The following is a 19,935-nucleotide window of genomic DNA, read 5'->3' as shown; positions in this document are numbered from 1 at the left end:
CATAATAAATTAAAATTGATCTGCATTTACTAAGTCTATGCATTTGATATGTTTTCTAAGTTCTATTGCAGGGGTGTCAAACTCAATTGCACATGGGGCCAAAACTCAAGGCACACTTTAGGTTGCAGGCTAAACAATATAAACATTTATTGAACACACTAAAACAATGTTTTTTAAACATAAATATGAATAAAAACAGAAAGGAATATTATTCCAGATTAAATAAACTTAAAAAAAACAACAACTTTAACTTTAAATATTTTGCTCTTCATAAAAATATATCCTGTCAAAATTGTGCAAGTTAGAAATATGAACATGCAGCCAAAAACCCCAGAAAAAATAAATGAAAGCATACACAAGGTTGGAGCCGCATGTCGACAGAGCTGGGCATTGCCTCAGGAATGGAACTAATAAACTGTGTGGGCCATTCAGTGTTGTACTTTCCCTTGAGGGTATCATTACACTGCAGCTCCATCTGAATCTGCACAGGTGCAGTTCAGCATCACACATGCCATGTCCATGAACTGACAGATTTCCTTGCTGAGCTCAAAAACTCTATTGAGAATTTTTATACCAACTCAGCCAACAGACCTCAGTACGATAAGGAATGTCGGCAAACTCTGAATCTATTTCCCACATAAAAGACTGAAATTGACGGTGATTTAAACTTTTAGCTCAGATAAAATTTACGGTCTGCGTTAGGGTGATCATTACATGCTCGATTTTTAGGACTTTACCACACAGCCTTTCCTGGTGTATGATCAGTGATATGCTGTTAACTCACCGGTACAGTTCTCCTCCTGCATCTTTACTCGCATCCTGCTGACTAGTCCGCTTTTTTCACCGCACAACACAGGTGTCGTGCCAAAGTAGGTATCCCCGACAGAATTTGTTTCCCCTGTGCTGGGAGCACGCAGGGAGTACTGATGTTTTCATTTTGTGAAAAAGTGAAAAATTTGTATCGTTACATTACCATTCAGTTTGAGGGTTACAACAGAAAATGATATATTTATTGCTCACGGGGTATCAGATGGGATTATTTTAACAAACCATTAACATTTTGGCTGATAACTATTTTTATATTTTTATTCTCCTATAACTTTACTATATAAAGAGCTAAATCCTCCAAAGTTTCAGGAGTAATGCGTCATAATAAGAAGTGTTTGTGAACTAAAAATCAGCAATGTGGGATACTGTTTGTCAGTGATTTACACAGGGGGAACAAATTGTGGCAGGATCAGCCTGATATTATTTGTATCCCACTATAACTTCGTTGTATAAACAATGTGGGATACTGTTTGTCTGTGATTTGGACAGTCCAGCGTGTGCTCCCGACGGAGGGGAAACAAATTCTGTCGGGGATTCCTAGTTTGGCACGACACATGAATGTTCCCAGTTAGCCTAGCGTCCAGCAAGGAGGCTGCAGCACCACATTATGGGATCTGTAGTTTGTATATTAGGAGCACCTCATATTGCCGGGCCATGCATAACTATAATAGTATATCTATATAAAATCATCTCACGGGCCAGATACAAATCGGATTACTCACCCCCTACCCAACCCTGTGGCTAGTCACGTGTTCCATAATGTTGTGCTGTGGACATTTATGTGCTTTTTGTGCAGAGGAGCTTGTTTTGTTTTCTGTTCTCATGCTGTCCTCCCATGGGAGCCCAGCATGAGCAGAGGTCTTTTTTTTTTACTTTCCCATTGTAGTGTATATTTCAGTGTTTTTCTGTAATGCTACCGATCTCCAACCTGTATCCCCATGTGATGTCTTTGTTGTGTGTGCATGGTGGGGGGGGGGATGTCCCATTTCACTGCAAGGCAACCTGCATGTGACGAATAAAGCCTTGATTGATTGATTAAATGTACGCCGGCCCGGATGTGGCCCGCGGGCCTTGACTTTGACACATGTGTGTTAAACTTTGCACTTTGTTCACAGTTCACGGTTCAGTGTGAGGTGGGACACCACAGTCAGTGCTGTTTATCTGATTGTGTTTGTCCTCTGTTTACTTGTAGTGGGACAGATGAAGAGAAGATATGGAGTTGATATACAAGGTTCTCGGCTTGGAGTGGATAGATGGCAAAATTATTTTAATATTTTTGACTGTTTCTCTACTGTTGACAGATTTTCTGAAGAACAGAGTGCCAAAAAACTTTCCTCCTGGACCCCGGGCTCTTCCTTTCATTGGTGACCTTCATCGCATCCAATCTACCAGACTTCACCTGCAGTTAACAGAGGTATGAGTCCATTCCTAAATAAAAAGTTATTATATTATAATAAAATTAAAAAACATTTGAAATTGAAAAAAAAAAAACCCTTCTTTCAACCATACAGATTTCACCTGCAGCTCACTGACTAATAATAAAAGCAGAAAAATAATGTGAAAGGAAACAAACATGTGAAATGAATCACTGGAGTGCAAGGAGGCATAATTTACACCGAAGTAGACAGAGTCGTTATTTAGCTTCTATAGAAATACTTTGTATTTGTATTGCATTTAGCTTCCTCCCGTGCCCATGTGGGTAAAGTGAAGGGTTCAATAAACCTAAGAGGTTCATTGAACCCTTCACTGAACTGGTATTTATTGCTCACAAGTTTAGCTATTTAACTGAATATTAACTTAACGGCCTCATTACAGGTAGGCTAACACCTGATATAGTGACATTTTCATAACTATAGGAACTTGTCTTAATGCCAAAGCTGTTCTGAATTCCCCACTCTGCTGAATGCAGAATAAGGATATTTTATTAATCTCAGAAGAAATTAACTGTGGCCTACTAACTTAAAGCAGTTCTGATATTAAGTAAAAAACAACAAAAACCTTTTCTTATATAAATTGCAAAATATGAATATATATAATATATACTACTCCTACTTTCATCTCCGTAATAATAACCACCTTCGTCCCTCACTCACTCCACACAGTACCACCATACTTGTCAATGCTCTTGTCACATCTCGTTTAGATTACTGTAATTCTCTTCTCTATGGTCTACCTCATAAATTCTCCATAAATTGCAGTTAGTTCAAAATATAGCTGCTTGTATTATTTCCAGAACTAGATCCACTGAAGTAGACAGAGTCGTTATTTAGCTTGCATGAGGCTTGAAGCAATTGTATCATGTTTAAGGCTATATTTAGCAAACTTTTTAAATCAAATGGACACCAGTATATCCTGCATTGGAAATGAAACTGAATTAGTCCATTTAAATAAATGGAATAATTGTACATTTACATCAATGGGCAATAATCTTTAATAGTTTTTTAGTTTCTTTCTTTGAGGTTTGGACTGTTGGTTTAACCAAAAAAAAATCATTATCATTTTCTTGCTTGGAAATTGTTATTTACTTTTTATCTTAGTTTTTTGTTTGTTTGTTTGTTTGTTTTTTACTAAAATTCTACTGAGAAGTGAAATGATTGAGAAGTACTTTGTATTTGTATTGCATTTAGCTTCCTCCCGTGCCCATGAGGGTAAAGTGAAGGGTTCAATAAACCTAAGAGGTTCATTGAACCCTTCACTGAACTGGTATTTATTGCTCACAAGTTTAGCTATTTAACTGAATATTAACTTAACGGCCTCATTACAGGTAGGCTAACACCTGATATAGTGACATTTTCATAACTATAGGAACTTGTCTTAATGCCAAAGCTGTTCTGAATTCCCCACTCTGCTGAATGCAGAATAAGGATATTTTATTAATCTCAGAAGAAATTAACTGTGGCCTACTAGCTTAAAGCAGTTCTGATATTAAGTAAAAAACAACAAAAACCTTTTCTTATATAAATTGCAAAATATGAATATATATAATATATACTACTCCTACTTTCATCTCCGTAATAATAACCGCCTTCGTCCCTCACTCACTCCACACAGTACCACCATACTTGTCAATGCTCTTGTCACATCTCGTTTAGATTACTGTAATTCTCTTCTCTATGGTCTACCTCATAAATCCCTCCATAAATTGCAGTTAGTTCAAAATACAGCTGCTTGTATTATTTCCAGAACTAGATCCACTGAACATATAACACAGCTACATTGGCTTCCAATTCACCTCCGTGTCAATTTCAAGATCCTGCTTCTCACTTTCAAAGCGCTTCATAACCTAGCTCCTCCATATCTATCCGATATTCTCCATACATGCTCCCCCCCGTACACCCCGCTCTTCTTCAGCTTCCCTTCTGTCGGTTCCACCTGCTCACCTGACTACCATTGGACTCAGAGCCTTTAGCTGTTTTGCCCCAAGACTTTGGAATGCACTTCAACTTGTTCTCCAGACCACACACCGTCTCACCACTTTTAAATCACGTCTCAAATCTCATCTATTTAGAATTGCATACACCTGATCTGTCTTAGTCCATTTTTACCTGCTCAGTTTTTATACTTGCCTTTAGACTTTTATGACTGTTTATGTCTAAATTTTATTTTACCATGTTTATTATATATACATATATTTTGTAGGTTAATTGGTTAATCCAAATTGCCCATAGATGTGAACGTGAGTGCAAATGGTTGTCTGTCTCTGTGTGTTGGCCCTGCGACAGATTGGCGACCTGTCCAGGGTGTACACCGCCTCTCGCCCTATGACAGCTGGGATAGGCTCTGAACGGCGCCTATAAATAAAATGTACTATTATTATTATTATTGTTATTGTTATTGCTATTGTTATTGTTATTATTATTATATATAGCCTCCTCAGAATGTATCATGCTCCAAAAACAACAATATACTGTCTGTGTTCAGTTTGCAGAGAAATATGGAAACATTTTCAGCCTTCGACTCTTTGGTGGTAGGATTGTGGTCGTTCATGGCTACAAACTTGTGAAAGAAGCCCTGGTTCACCAAGGAGAAGACTTCGTGGATCGCCCAATTATACCCTTATTTGAATCAATTATTGGGAATAAAGGTAGTGTTGGCATTTTCCCTCCAAAATTCCAAAAACTTGATTGAACTGATCACATCAGGTCTAATTTAATTTTTATTTCCAAAAGGTCTTGTGATGTCAAATGGTTATCCCTGGAAGCAACAGAGGAGATTTGTTCTTCACACATTCAGGAACTTTGGTCTGGGGAAGAAGACCCTGGAGTCATCCATCCAGCAGGAGTGCCAGTATCTCACAGAGGCTTTCACAGATCAGCAAGGCACAAAGAAAAAAAACCAATATAGTTACATGTTATCTATGTTTAGTATGTGTGTTTATAAAATTTAAATATAATTCACCATTGCTTACCATATGACATGTTTATAAGGTTCACAGTACTAAAGCACATGGCCTAAAAAGTTTCTTTAATAATTGTCCCACTTTTCTTTACCTGTGGCTCATCACCTGATTTATGCTTTAACAAGGAGTTCTAATCAGAGGCCAAACATTAAAAACAGCACCCACTCTGTTTCTCCACTTGTTGACATGCATTATATCCTGTTCATTTGATTTTAGTTTTATTGATATAGCTCCAATTCTTTGTTAAGATTCACAATTATTTGCTGAAATGTTCTGAAACACTCGGGACATTTCCCTAATCCTTTATACCAAAGTTTATTTGACACCCTTGGGTAAGAGTTGGAGGTGCATTTCACTTGCAATTTTCAAGGTCCCCTTTGTTCCCAACTATGTATTTGAATTTTAATTTAATTAATTAATTTTTTTAATTTTATGGATGTTTTTTCTCCTCATTTTGCAGGCAGACCCTTTAATGCTAAGAACCTGATTAATAATGCAGTCTCAAACATCATCTGCTGTTTGGTGTTCGGCAATCGATTTGAGTACACTGACAAGCAATTCCAGTATATTCTCCAGATGTTCAATGACATTGTTCGATTACAGGGAAATTTGACAGTACGGGTGAGTGCATGTTATTCACACACTCATGTACTTCTAGTTCCAGTCTCAAACATGGATGTAAATGTGTGCTTAATCAATTTGCATATCTATCTGCTGTGATGTCCACTTGGTGGTTTTTCACCACTGTGCATTACAAGTGAAATACACTCCAGAAAGGATTATTTACTGAATGTGGATCTACAATACAGCAGTATCAGATTTACCCATCGCCGTAAAAGCCAAACAGAACCAATTCACCCATTCATTTTCTAACATTTCCTGGTTAGATACAGTAAGGGCAACAGTTTAAGCAGAGCTGCTTGTTGCTATTTTAAAACCAATCACACCGTGATGATGAGTGTAAATCCTAATGAATGAAGCCTTAGCTTGACACCCCTGACTTCTAGCCTTAAATTAATTCACAGTTCCAAGCAAACAGCTCAAAAAGACTTTTTAATAAACTTCATTGAGCCTTTTTTACTTTGACACATTTACAAACATTGTGGCAGTGATATGTTTCACACTAAAATGTTCGAACCATTTTAAAAATGAAGAGAGACGGACAGGTCACAAAGCTGTGTGACTTCACTCTTGACTAAATTGCGCTTTTGTTTTCTTTGTTTTGTTTTGTTTTCTTGGTGCATGCCCAACTTGTGCCCTGTATAGAGGTGCCATCCAATAATAAACACACTTAATATGAAAACAAACAAATGACCTACCTAATTACCTATACATAAACTAATTCAACTAAATAATTATCCCACCTTTAAGTTATTACATTAATACGGTGGCCCTGAGAGGCCGAACGCACTGCAACAACAAAAAGGCTGCAAAAGCAGTAGGGAGGGCCTTTCTTGCAATGATACAGCTGCAGGTTTCAAACCTAAAATTCATGAACACACAGTAATAATGATCTTTATTATTGCTTATGTTAATACGGCCAGTCAATTAGATAATCTGGTTACTGTCTTCCTGCTCTGCAGATGTACAATACAATACCCTGGCTGATGAAGTGGCTGCCTGGATCACACCAGACGATATTTATCTTGACAAAGAAATTAGTTGAATTTGTAGAAACTAGGATCAAAGAACACCAGGAAAACTTTGACCCATCATCACCAAGAGACTACATTGACTCCTTTCTCAAAGAAATGGGAGAGGTTAGTGTTTTAATGTCTATCTCGATTTGCTTTAATAAAAAAAATTAATTCCCCTCTCGCCTCTGCAAGTAGTCTATCCTTCAAGCTCAGGTCCTCTACCAGAGGGCTGGGAGCTTAAGGGTTCTAACTCTAACTCTTCTGGACAGAGGGATCTGCTGGAGCCATTCACCTAACTTGGGAGTCACTGCACCTAGTGCTCCGATTACCACTGGGACCACTGTTACCTTCACTCTCCACCTTCTTCAGCTCTTCTCTGAGCCCCCGGTACTTCTCCAGTATTTGGTGTTCATTCTTTGAGATGTTACTGTCATTCCGTATTGGTACGTTTATCAGTACGTCTTCTGCTACATCTTCTCCTGCTTGTCTACAACTACTATGTCTGGTTGGTTAACCATCACCATTTTGTCTGTCTGTATCTGGAAGTCCCACAGGTTCTTAGCTCCGTCATTCTCAACCACCCTAGGGGGTGGTCTGTCCTCAGTGTCTGCAATGTTTCCTTCTGGTAGTGTGATCCCCTCCATTCTGACAGCCTTACCTCTCTGAGAGGATTTAGGTCTATGCAGAACATCAGTGGGGACAGTGGATCTCCTTGGTAGATCCTGTTGGTCTCTAGTGTTGTTCGCCACATCCCCGTTGAGTTCCTGATGAAGGCTCTTAGGGTCCTGTTGATCTTGCACTGTTACGGTGCACTCGGTGCAGTGACCCCGGAGCAAAGCAAGTGGCTCCAGCAGATACCAGGAACAACATCCAAGATCTCTGCACCTTCATGGGGGCGAGAGGGGAATTTAAAAATTTTTATTCTTTACTTTACAAAACGTTTTGATAAGATGGTTTGTATTTATATTGTGTACATAATCAAATATAACAATTTTATCTTGTATCATTGATAGAAGGAAGATAAAGATTCTGGGTTTTATCTCGAAAATTTGATGGCTTGCACAATGGACCTGTTTGGTGCTGGAACTGAAACCACAACTACTACTTTACATTGGGGACTTTTATATATGATCCACTACCCTGATATACAAGGTGTGTCAGGGTAATATCTATCAGGGATACATATTTTGTGAGCTTAGTCAACTGTGCACAACACTTATTTTCCTGTTTTCTGTGTGTGCAGAGAAAGTCCAAGCTGAGATAGATGCTGTGGTTGGTTCATCCAGGCAGCCGTCTACAAGTGACAGAGAAAACCTGCCGTTCACTGATGCAGTTATTCATGAAATCCAGAGAAGTGGAAATATTGTCCCACTTAACATACTTCGCATGGCAAACAAGAACACAGCTCTGGATAAGTACTCAATCCCAAAGGTACACAATCAACCAGTAACAAATGTGTGCCAGTTAAAAAGAAAAACTCTGAGATAATCAGATGTGTCAAAGGTACATACTAATAATGGATTGCATTTATATAGCGCTTTTCTAGACACTCAAAGCACTTTACAATTCCACTATTCATCCACCTTTCCCTCATCCACCTGCTGGGCTCAGTGGAAGCTCCACCATAGCCACCACCAAACAACTGAGTTATTTTTACATTTTACACATCGGCCAGCTTCTGGCCAGTCCACCACCTTTCGTTGTTTATACTGTTACAAAAAAACGAATCAACAAACACACACAAATAAAACCCCATCGGCCCATAAAAACAAAAACTCCCCATTGGCCCACCGGGCAGATGCCTGCTATGCATGATCTGATGGCCAGTCCAGCTATGGCTCCAGGAGGTTTTTAGCGTACATGATGTGATCAGCTGACCTGCTCTTCTCTGTAGATTTACACAATTACACAACAAGTGTAGATGTGTTTTTTCATCTATCCTGGCAGATGTCTATCCCCCTACACTTTATACAGAGTTGCTATAAAGTTTAAATTCAGTGAAGTAATCTAAGCATGATCATCTAAAATGCAAAGTCGCTGCTACACTTGATGTAACCTAAATCTGACTAGGAGCACCACAGCTACTGTGCACCAGTCCAACACAGTGCTTTACTGTAAATTCAGCCCTGTAATGCAAACTAACCTGTTTATCCTGGACAAAACTACCCAGTATTTCCATGCAACATTTGAATAGCACAAAGTTAATATAGGTTAGTTTGTTTTGCAGGACATTTTACGACAATGAAAATACATAACTTATCAAAACATATCATACAAAGTTCCAACATGTGGTTAAAATAATGACATTGCATGTAAGCTTTAAATTTTCTGTTTAAGCGTCACTGTGCAGTCTCCAGCTTTAAATCTAACCTCTCTTCCTCATCTCCTGTCGGGTTTTTCTTCCCAAATCTTTATCCATCTCCCAGTGAAGTTAGCTCTCATTCTCTTCTCTCCCTGTGAAATCCATCAACTTGACCTTTAGCTATGAACGCACTGTGCGAAAAAGTGCACACAAACAGCTTGTGTGTTTTCTGATGTTTGCTGAGCTAATAGAAACTGTCTGTGAAGGAAACTTAAAGAAGTCCAGACGCTTTTCTTTTCAGGCTACTTAGACTGATAGAAACATTGATTTTTAAATTGCATGCAACTTAAAAAACACTCGCTTCATCCATCCTCCTTATCTGTAGCACTAGCTAGATGCTGAAGTACCGCCAACACAACATACAGACACCTGCCTTATTAAAGTTCCGGCCAACTTTAACCCCTGAGTATAAACGTTATAAATGATAACACTGAACGTAAAGTAATGAGCATTTTCTGAACACGTAAGGAGTAGAAAGTACAGATATTTGTTTAAAAATGTAGGGAGTAAAGTACAAAGTTGTCAGAAGAATAAATATTCAAATACAGATACCTGAAAACTAGACCAGGTGACCCTGAATCCTCCCTTAGTTATGCTGCAATAGACATAGGTATGGGGGATTCCCATGATGCATTGAGTTTTTCCTTTCCAGTCTCTTTTCTCACTCACTATGTGTTAATAGACCTACGTCTAGCCTACGTCTATTGCAGCATAACTAAGGGAGGATTCAGGGTCACCTGGTCCAGCCCTAACTATATGCTTTAGCAAAAAGGAAAGTTTTAAGCCTAATCTTAAAAGTAGAGATAGTGTCTGTCTCCCGAATCCAAACTGGAAGCTGGTTCCACAGAAGAGGGGCCTGAAAACTGAAGGCTCTCCCTCCCATTCTTCTTTTAAATACTCTAGGAACAACAAGTAGGCCTGCAGAGCGAGAGCGAAGTGCTCTAATAGGCTGATATGGTACTACAAGGTCATTAAGATGAGATGGGGCCTGATTATTTAAGACCTTGTATGCAGTGTTGGGTAAGTTACTTTAAAATAGTAACTTAGTTACATTACTAGTTACTTCTCTCAAAAGTAACTCAGTTACTTCAAGTTACTCGTTACTTTCAAAGTAACTAGTTACTAGGGAAAGTAACTTTGGTTTTACTCAGAATTCTCTTGTTAATGTGTTGCTCCCATAACTTTGCAGTCTTCTAGCTTGCTTACTTGCCACAGTGCACTGTGCCACCGACCAATAGAAAGGAAAAGATAATGTGCATATTTCCACGAGAGAAATCCCACGCCTGGACCGTCATTGACTGCTGCCATGATTCTAGCCTACGTCACAGAGTCATGTGCGCCTTTTACATCCAACACAAAAACTGCAGTCGTGGTGCTTTGATTGTACTCAGAACTCTGAAATTCTGCCTTCTGAATAGGAAGATGTAGGTAACACCAGACTGCAGATGAGCTGCATACAGGGCTGGACTGGGACAGAAAATTGGCCCGGGCATTTTGACTATTATAGGAAAAATCATAAAGCCTTTGAATGAAAATAAACACTGTTGTGACAGTGATGTTCACTGTTCTGATGGTATATATGCATCAATCTATCAATCGTTTGTTGTAAGATTCAGATAATTATTTTTTAAAAGCTCGACATTTTAAATGAGAATAAGAAAGAAAAGTATTTCTTTGTGCCCCCCTCTCCCTGTTAATGCCCTACATGCCCCCCTGGCCACACTTTGCTAGACCCGCCCCTGCACAGTCACCAGCTGTCAGCTGCTTAGAAAAGGATCCTGGTGTTATTTGTCTCTCAGAAACAGTTCATAACTTCAACTCATCCATGTCACCTAAAAGGTAAACCTGTTTCTCCATCACAGCTCTGATGATTCAGTAAGGACATCTCCTGTTTTCATCTTCATGTTTCCCTCTCACCAGATAACCAAACCATATCATGACCAGCAGGTTTACAGCTGTGGCTCCAGCAAACATCAGCTGATACTAGAAATTAATATTAAATAAATTCTAACAACAGCTGATCAAGCTTAAACGTGCTGCTGTTGTTTAGCGCGACATCCGCTGGTTTCCTCTTTCGGCGCAAAGTGGGCGATAAACAAACAAGAGAGACGATCAGCTGATCATTGATCAGTTTCATGGTTGAAGTAGAAATGGGAGAGGGAGGGGGGAGAATGAGAGAAGAAGAGGCAGCTGTGCAGCAAAGACAGAATAACTCCAGCTTTGTGCCTTTTTCATTGCAGCTGAATTACGGGACAAACTGTTCCTTTTCACTTCAATAAGAAACGCGTAATATTTTCTCTGAATACCAGACGGGACGGTTGGCAACTCTAATAACTTATGAACAAAATAAAGTTCAACATCATTAACTTCATAGCATCACCCAGCTGTATAGAAACTCCGTCATGCTAGCTAGTAGCAGTACGGAAAAGGTCAGAATAACGAAAATAAACTCCACCTAAACTTGGTTCATATCTGACCCAGAGAGACTGCAGGTCATAACTTCTTACCTGAGCTTCAGTTCACACTTGGACCGGCGGCCGCCTCGGGTCTCTTTTCCTTCATCCACCTGCTGGCCTCCACCACTTGCTAACGTTACTGAATCTGTGGAAGCTCCGTGATAGCCACCACACGAAGTAACGAGTAACGACCCTATCTAAATCCCAGTAACGAGTAACGCGTTCCTGATTTTGGCATAATAACTAGTTACCGTGCTCGTTACCACAATAATAACGTAGTTACTGTAACGCGTTACTTAATAACGCGTTAGTCCCAACACTGCTTGTATGTGAGGAGCAGGATTTTGAATTCAATTCTGGATTTAACAGGAAGCCAATGAAGGGAAGCCAAAACAGGAGCAATATGCTCTCTCTTTCTAGTCCCTGTCAGGACTCTTGCTGCAGCATTTTGGATTAGCTGAAGGCTTTTCAGTGAGTTTTTTGGACATCCTGATAATAATGAATTACAGTCATCCAGCCTGGAAGTAATAAATGCATGAACTAGTTTTTCAGCGTCACTCTGAGACAGGATATTCCAAATTTTAGAGATGTTGCGCAAATGGAAGAAAGCAGTCTTACAAATTTGTTTAATATGTGCATTGAAGGACATATCCTGGTCAAAAATGACTCCAAGGTTCCTCACAGCATTACTGGTGGCCAAGGTAATGCCATCCAGAGTAAGAATCTGGTTAGATACCATATTTCTAAGATTTTCAGGGCCGAGTACAATAACCTCAGTTTTATCTGAATTAAGAAGCAGAAAGTTAGCGGCCATCCAGGACTTTATGTCTTTAAGACATTCCTGCACTTTAACTAATTGGTGTGTGTTATCTGGCTTCATGGACAGATAGAGCTGCGTGTCATCTGCATAGCAGTGAAAATGTATGCTATGTCTTCTAATGATGCTGCCTAAGGGAAGCTTGTATAATGTAAACAGAATTGGTCCTAGCACTGAACCCTGTGGAACTCCATAATTAACCTCAGTGTGTGAAGAGGATCAGTGATGAATAGTAAGATGTTATGGCTTTGCGGAGGGCTTTCTTATAAAGCAGCAAACTATTTCTCCAGGCTGAATGATGATCCTCTAAATTTGTGACACGCCATTTCCTTTCCAGATTACAAGTCATCTGCTTTAGGGTACGTGTTTGAGAATTATACCACGGAGTCAGGTACTTCTGATTAGAGACCTTAGTTTTCACTGGAGCTACAGTATCCAGAGTCGTACATAGTGAGGAGGTGAAATTATTAATAAGATAATCGACCTCTGTTGGGGTAGCGTTCAGATAGCTGCTCTGCTCTGTGTTGGTACAGGGCATTGAAGATGATAACAGTGGGTAAATTATATTCTTAAACTTAGTTACAGCGCTTTCAGAAAGACATCTGCTTTGATAAAGTCTACTTTATCAAAGTAGATGTCTGTAAGTAATGAACAAAGAACAGTTACAACTCAAATACTCAGATACTCAAATACCAAGTGTATTAGGGGGGTCATAGGGGGTCATATGATTGTTGGGTTTTCTCTGTATCTATTATTGTACGATCTACTATTCAATAAAAAGCGCCTTGAGGCGACCGTTGTTGTGATTTGGCGCTATATAAATAAAATAGAATAGGATAGAATAGAATACAATTGAAAATTCTAGTTACAGTAATAAAGTTAGTTTGTTACTTCCCACCTCTGGAAACACCCTGACACGGGAGCATAAGTAATGAACAAAGAACAGTTACAACTCAAATACTCAGATACTCAAATACCAAGTGTTGATGCTAAAGAACTGTAGCCAATGGGAAGTTCAAATCCTGCAATTTGAACAAATGGTATTTTTCAGGGCACCAAGATCTTGGCTCCATTGCACTCTGTTCTACATGATGAGTCTATGTGGGAAACTCCACATTCCTTCAACCCTCAACACTTTCTGGACCAGGATGGAAAATTTAGGAAGAGGGAGGCCTTCATTCCCTTTTCTGCAGGTTAGTCATCAGTTGCAATCTGTTAGGATGCCTGGGTCGTTGACCCAGGGGTTTTGAGTTTATTATATTATTTATACTTTCTAGTTTTTGGTTTCTTTCAGTTCTGTCTTATGGTTTATGTCTCTGTCTTCTTTAGTTGCTCTGTCTCCCCTATCACCTGCATCCCCTTGTCTAGTTCGCGTCTATGTGTATCCTAGTTCCTATATCCCCGTGTTCAGTCAGTGTTTGTGTCTGCCCTGGTCCCACGTCTCTGTTCCCTTTGTAGTGCCTGCATGTGAGTCTGTGTCTTTGTTCAGTCTGTGTTATGTGTTTCCTGTTTTACTTTGAAGGTCTCTGTCTTTTCTCAGTGTGTTCAGGTTACGCTTCTTTGGTCTCGTCAGTTCTGATTTGCCCCAGCTGTGTTTCCCTCCTGTTACTCATTTCCTGATTGCTCCCTCTGTGTATTTAAGCCCTGTGTTTCTTAGTGTCTGTGTCGCGATCTACCGTTTATTTTGCTGTGTGTTTTGTCAATCCGCCGGTGTTAGTTTATTTTTGACCTTTTTCCCCCAGTTATGTTATGTTTGAGTTCAGCATTAAAGCTGTTTTGGTTTAAGTTCTGTCTCCGGAGTCTGCACCTTGGGTCCTATTCCTGTCTGCACACAGCCACACCTAACACAATCCTTTAAAACTCTGGTAAATGCTGTTTTAGGCAGAAGTTTAAAAAATGCTACATGTTGCTGCTTATGGTCAACTTTTTGTATATGTAACATTTTATTTTGATTATTTGTAGCATAATCATATTTACACTACTCAATACAGTGATAAAGTAGATACAGATTAGCAGATACTCTGCTGCTTGTTCCTTGCATTAAATTGTGTGCTTTTAAATGTTCTTGTGCTTTATTTGTTGATCTAAATGAATACATAACTGTTATAAGCTGTGATTAGCGTGGAAACCCTGTAAATTATGTATTTAAAACATGTAGTCTTGTGTATTCTCAGGTAAGCGTGTGTGTCTTGGGGAGCAGCTGGCCAGGATGGAGTTATTCCTGTTTTTCACCTCCCTGCTGCAGAAGTTTTCAGTTACTGCACCTGCTGGAGAGAAACCCAGTCTGGACTTCATTTTGGGAGCCACACGCAGTCCCAAACCTTATCGTCTGTGTGCTGTGCCACGTTAGAGCACGAGTTATCCTTAGCTGAGCATGTCTGTTTCTCTGCGCTCTCAATTACTGTCTTCTGCTATTGTTTTTGATGCAATGCATAAAGAATATCTGCTTTACTGTTCTCTCTGTCTATCTCTAGCGCTCTAGTGTAAGTAATTAATAAGTAATATATATTTTAAATTGAATTTGAACGTATTTTAATTTTGCACGATTTTTCTGAATAAATATGGACTCACAAATAAAATAATCCTGATGCAATAAAATCCACAGACCATTACCTCTCAAGGGAATCACCAAAACGTCGTACTTATGATATTTTCTCTGCACATTGGATTTGTTGAACCTGTAAATAATTTATTTAGAGATTATTACACACATAAAATACTTTTTTCAAATGATCACTTACCAAAAGAATGAAAATCTGAAAATAATAGCAGAAAACCAGCAAATCTTCACACAAGTCCATCTTTGAGATGATGGACTTTTGAAATTTTCTTCTTTTATCTATATAATTTTTTAAATGGTTCTCCGTGAGAGAAGTTAAACAGCTGAGATGCCTTCCTCACCTGTATAACTACTGGTCAGTGCACCTTATTGTCCTTCCTTGTCTATGGAGATTCAGTACAGCATCTTGTAACTATTTTTTCTTACTGATACTTTGTTTATGCTTTTGTTGTTGAATCTCACGTGTAAAGGAGATTTCAATCTCAATAAATTACTTCATAAAAATACCCATTTGCTATTAGAAAAGGATACTTTTTTTAAACGAACTGCCTTTGCATTCAGTTATGTGAAAAAGAAACGTTTCACAGGACACTGCAGTACTTTAAAAAACAAAAACTATCTTTAGCAACAGTAACTTTAAATATTTTCATTCTGTATGACTTGTCTCTCACATAGTTGTAGAGAAATGTTGGCCCACTTTTAATAACTCTTTGTCATCTTCCATCCCAGACAGTAAGCAGACAGAAGCAAATCATCATGTCCCACTAGCTACAAGTGCTATGTTGATAATAGAATAGAATAGAATAGAATAGATCTATGTACAATGAGATTGAAAGAAACTTCTGCCCAGTGGAAACATGCAAAAAAAAAAAAGAAAAAAGAAAAGGTAGAAGTGCACAGTTCTCCGGTGCTAAGTACATACTCAAGAATAAATATGGATTTTATATATACAGTAATATATAACATTGCACATGTTACATATTGCAAAGTGATTAGGATTATGACTGGATTCAACTTTATTGTCATTACACAGCTATGAATACAGGGTAACGAAATACAGTTTGCATCTAATAAGAAGTGCAAGAGTAGTAAGTGCAATAAGAGCAGATTACATACAGATATGTTAAGCAAATATACAGATGTACTACAGGCAGATGTACGGATATACTAATATATACAGATAAGGGTACTACAGTGGCTTGCAAAGGTATTCACCCCCCTTGAACTTTTCCACATTTTGTCACATTACAGCCACAAACATGAATCAATTTTATTGGAATTCCACGTGAAAGACCAATACAAAGTGGTGTACACCTTATCCCTGACCTGTCTGGTGTGTTCTTTGGACTTCATGGTGTTGTTTCTCCCAATATTCTCTTAGACAACCTCTGAGGCCGTCATGATCATGGTCCCTGAGAGGGATAAGGGGTTATGGATGGAGAATTAGTGTGGATGGAAGCAGCAGGGGACTGAGTTCAGTAGGGTGACAGCTGTGGGGAAGAAGCTGTTCCTAAACCTGCTGGTTTTAGTCTGTAGGGTCCTGTAGAGTCTTCCAGAGGGGAGGAGCTGGAAGAGTTTATTGGCAGGATGAGAGGAGTCCCTGAGAATGAAGTGTGCTCGGCGTAGACATCTCTTCTTGTGGACATCCTCAATGGCAGGAACATGAGGGAAAGAGGAACAGGTGGCAAGACAGCTGGAACTAATTGGGCAAGACAAGGAAGTAAAGCACAATACAATAACATGAGACAAAACCTTCAAAGTAAAAAAAGAAATCCACAGACTAAACCTAGAGGCACAATGCTAACACGGAACAGTGGGAACACAGAACCAAAACCTAAGAACTAACTAAGACACATCAAGAAATCAAAGAGTAATAATACCAAAAAGGAAAAGACTGCGTCGCCGACCCAAGACCGTGACAAAAGAAATAACTGGGAACAACCATATTACAATCCTCTGTAATGCACATTGAACCTTTAGGGCCTTCTAAATCTAACTAATGCAAATAAATCACACTGAGGTTTCTTTACACTGAGAGATTTCTTTGTGTTAAAGTTTGCACTTTGCTCACGGTTCAGCATGAGGTGGGACTGCAGCGCTATCAGTGATTCAGGTTACAAGTTAACCTGTGACCTGTTCTCAGGATGTATCTAGTCAGAGATAGATCATTAGTCATAGTTGTTCTGTGTATATGTTCCTATTAAGTGGATTTAAGATTTATGTCAAGTTTAAAGCTAAGGCATTTGGAGGATTTATTTAATGGTTCCACAATATGACTTACCCCAGACAGGCTGTTGTCACAGAAGAGCAAACATGTCCTCTTGTGTTCAAAGTTGACCATGAAAAGTTGAACCTTGACATACCTGGACATGTCTGCTGTTCACTTGTAGCAGGAGAGTTGAATAGAAGATATGGAGTCGATATACAATCTTCTCTGCTTGGAGTGGATAGATGGCAGGAGTATTTTAATATTTTTGACTGTTTTTCTACTGTTGACAGATATTCTGAAGAACAGAGTGCCAAAAAACTTTCCTCCTGGACCCTGGGCTCTTCCTTTCATTGGTGACCTTCATTGTATCCAGTCTACCAGACTTCACGTGCAGTTGACAGAAGTATGAGTCCTTACCAAAATAAAAAATAAAGGTATTACATTTGAGGTTTCAAAAACCTTCATTCAACCAGACAGATTTCACCTGCAGCTGACTAACTAGTAATAAAACAAGAAAACTAATGTGAAAGGAAACAAACATGTGAAATGAATCACTGGAGTGCAAGGAGGCATAATTTACACTGGAGTAGACAGAGTTGTTATTTAGCTTGCATGAGGCTTGAAGCAACTATATAATGATTAAGGCTTTATTTAGCAAACTTTTACTGGCTTGTGCAAGCCCTACATACAGGGTCAATAACAAGTAAAAATATTAATCTATAAAATGGAATCGTCAACCTGGAAAAACAAATCTAGCACAATTCATAAATTAAATGGACCCTAAAATATACTGCATTAGGATTGTAATATTTTAGTTTATAGACATAAAATTAGTTAATCTGTAACATTTTAATCAATTACATTCAGCAATGCACTAATTCCAATTTCTCAAAAGTTAATTTTTGAAATATTTGTGTAATGGGTTCTGTGATAGTAATTTGGGTTCTTCTTTTGAAGTTTGGACTGTTTGCTTAACCAAATACGCGTTATATGTATAATGTACTTGTACGTGCTTGTAAATAGTTATTTATTTTTCTTTCTATTCAAATATTTTTAACAAGTGAAATTATCACGACAAAAAGGTTAATTATTTTTAGTCGCATTCCTATGTGTATATTTGGCTTCAATCAACCTAACAGGTTGTAGCCTACTATGACTAAATTTTAGCAGTGCTGATATTTAGTAAACAAAAAACAGCAACAAGTATTGATTGTAGAAATGATAAATATAAATAGCCTCCTCAGAATGTATCTTGTTCCAAAAACAACAATATGCCGTCTGTGTTCAGTTTGCAGAGAAATATGGAAACATTTTCAGCCATTTTCAGGAGAGAAACTCAGTCTGGACTTCATTTTGGGAGCCACACGCAGTCCCAAACCTTATCGTCTGTGTGCTGTGCCACGTTAGAGCATGAGTTATCCTAAACTGAGCATGTCTGTTTCTCTGCTCTCTCAATGACTGTCTTCTGCTATTATTTTCCGTTGTTTTTAAGTCAACTCCAGTGAAAACATTTCTTGAAAAAGGCAAAGCCCTGTGGCTGTTTGGGAACTAAGGATGCTGGTATTTTACAAAATAAAAAAAACAGAACATCCACCAGCTAGCAATATTCACACATGGCTTGGAAAGTAACGATAAAAAGATCTCTACCAAATTTACTTTTTTCATATATTCCACCTCTAAGTTTCAGGATGGCTGCTAGGTTTTGTGTAACAAGCATAGGAACAAATGAAGTGTGGACATAAGCTCCTCAGTGGAGGCCCCAACCATGTTACATAAGACTGAGGACATCTTGGGAATTCCAATGTAAATAACAAGTCAGGAGGTTGAGCTCTTCCAGCTGGTTACTATGGAGCTGATTGTAAATTGAAGCTTCAAACTTCAAAATGTATTTAGCTCCAAACTTCTTAAAAGTCTGCTTTGATATTGCTTTTCAAGTCACAGATATTTGCAGAGTTTTTAATGTAAATCTAAATGTAACATAAACATGTTAAGTATATGTGCCAGTTCTAAATATTATTGGTTAAATCTAAATGTTATGGGAAACAAATTTGCAGTATTAACAACCCATTCATTCCCATTTGAGTGTTTCAATACAGCTGGATGATGCAAAAGACTAAAGTACACAAATAGCAATTTGGGGGGCGCTAGCCAAGAAGTTTGCTCAACTGTCGGCCTCAATGTAATAGCAGGAATACACAAACCTGCAAACAAATTGTTGTATAGAGATTAATTATTGGGCAGCATTTAATGACTGACAAACGACTCTGTTACTTTAACTTCCCCTTGTTCAGTTCAACTTGCTTTCCCCCTTTTTTTAAAATATGTGGCAGGATGAATGTTATCCCTCGGTCCAACCCACTTTCAGCCTGGCCCATTAGGGGGCGCTGGTATAAATAGTGGCCATTTGAGTGTCTCTGCATTGCTTGCCTGTGATCTCCTTTTTGGTCACCTGACTTCCTCGGGGTGGTAGAGATCGTTTGTGGGTTACTCCTCTAAAGTCTCCATCGCGGCTGGTCGTAGCTATAGAAGCCTCCTCTGAGCTATTCTGCTTACGTTCTGTGACCCGGCTTACTTGGTACGTAATCAACTTTTGTTACGCTCTCTGCCTTCTATTGTTCTTTTATAGTAATTATTTATTATGTTTCGCAGGAAGTGTGGGCCTTAGTT

The 19,935-nt window shown here is 38.7% G+C and overlaps 1 protein-coding gene and 1 long non-coding RNA gene across 3 annotated transcripts; one reads left to right on the top strand and one right to left on the bottom strand.

Annotated features, from left to right (window-relative positions):
* The first annotated feature begins 1,968 nt into the window (after positions 1–1,968).
* LOC147301128 (cytochrome P450 2J2-like) lies at positions 1,969–15,565 on the top strand. Of its 2 annotated transcripts, none has more exons than XM_086281895.1 (9): positions 1,969–2,242; positions 4,750–4,886; positions 4,998–5,128; positions 5,688–5,848; positions 6,811–6,987; positions 7,878–8,016; positions 8,108–8,295; positions 13,551–13,692; positions 14,674–15,565. In XM_086281895.1, the coding sequence occupies exons 1-9, from the start codon at positions 2,042–2,044 to the stop codon at positions 14,847–14,849; spliced, it is 1,452 nt and encodes a 483-aa protein (XP_086138021.1). In that variant the 5' UTR covers positions 1,969–2,041; the 3' UTR covers positions 14,850–15,565. The 2 variants fall into 2 exon arrangements, with proteins under 2 accessions (XP_086138021.1, XP_086138020.1); XM_086281894.1 differs by having other exon boundaries at positions 1,974–2,242; positions 4,750–4,912; positions 4,998–5,147.
* LOC147301127 (uncharacterized) lies at positions 15,496–18,579 on the bottom strand. Its single transcript, XR_015127088.1, has 2 exons — positions 17,341–18,579; positions 15,496–16,758 (listed from the first exon to the last, which is right to left on the bottom strand). It is a non-coding gene; the product is annotated as an uncharacterized LOC147301127 (long non-coding RNA).
* Positions 18,580–19,935: the final 1,356 nt, after the last annotated feature.

Source organism: Aulonocara sp. 'chitande type north' Nkhata Bay, linkage group LG23 (genome assembly GCF_057382095.1).
Source record: "Aulonocara sp. 'chitande type north' Nkhata Bay isolate Kocher_YH1m ecotype deep benthic linkage group LG23, A_spYH_male_GT1.1, whole genome shotgun sequence".
Lineage (NCBI taxonomy): Eukaryota > Metazoa > Chordata > Actinopteri > Cichliformes > Cichlidae > Aulonocara > Aulonocara sp. 'chitande type north' Nkhata Bay.
Note: the sequence above shows the minus strand (reverse complement) of the source record. Positions and strands in the feature narration are given on the sequence as shown.

Excerpts from the sequence above, each read along its gene's own strand:
- LOC147301128 (XM_086281894.1), top strand. The coding sequence starts at position 2,042 with ATGGAGTTGATATACAAGGTTCTCGGCTTGGAGTGGATAGATGGCAAA. Across the intron at positions 6,988-7,877 it reads TTCTCAAAGAAATGGGAGAG|AAGGAAGATAAAGATTCTGG; the intron begins GTTAGTGTTTTA and ends TATCATTGATAG. Across the intron at positions 8,296-13,550 it reads ATAAGTACTCAATCCCAAAG|GGCACCAAGATCTTGGCTCC; the intron begins GTACACAATCAA and ends GGTATTTTTCAG.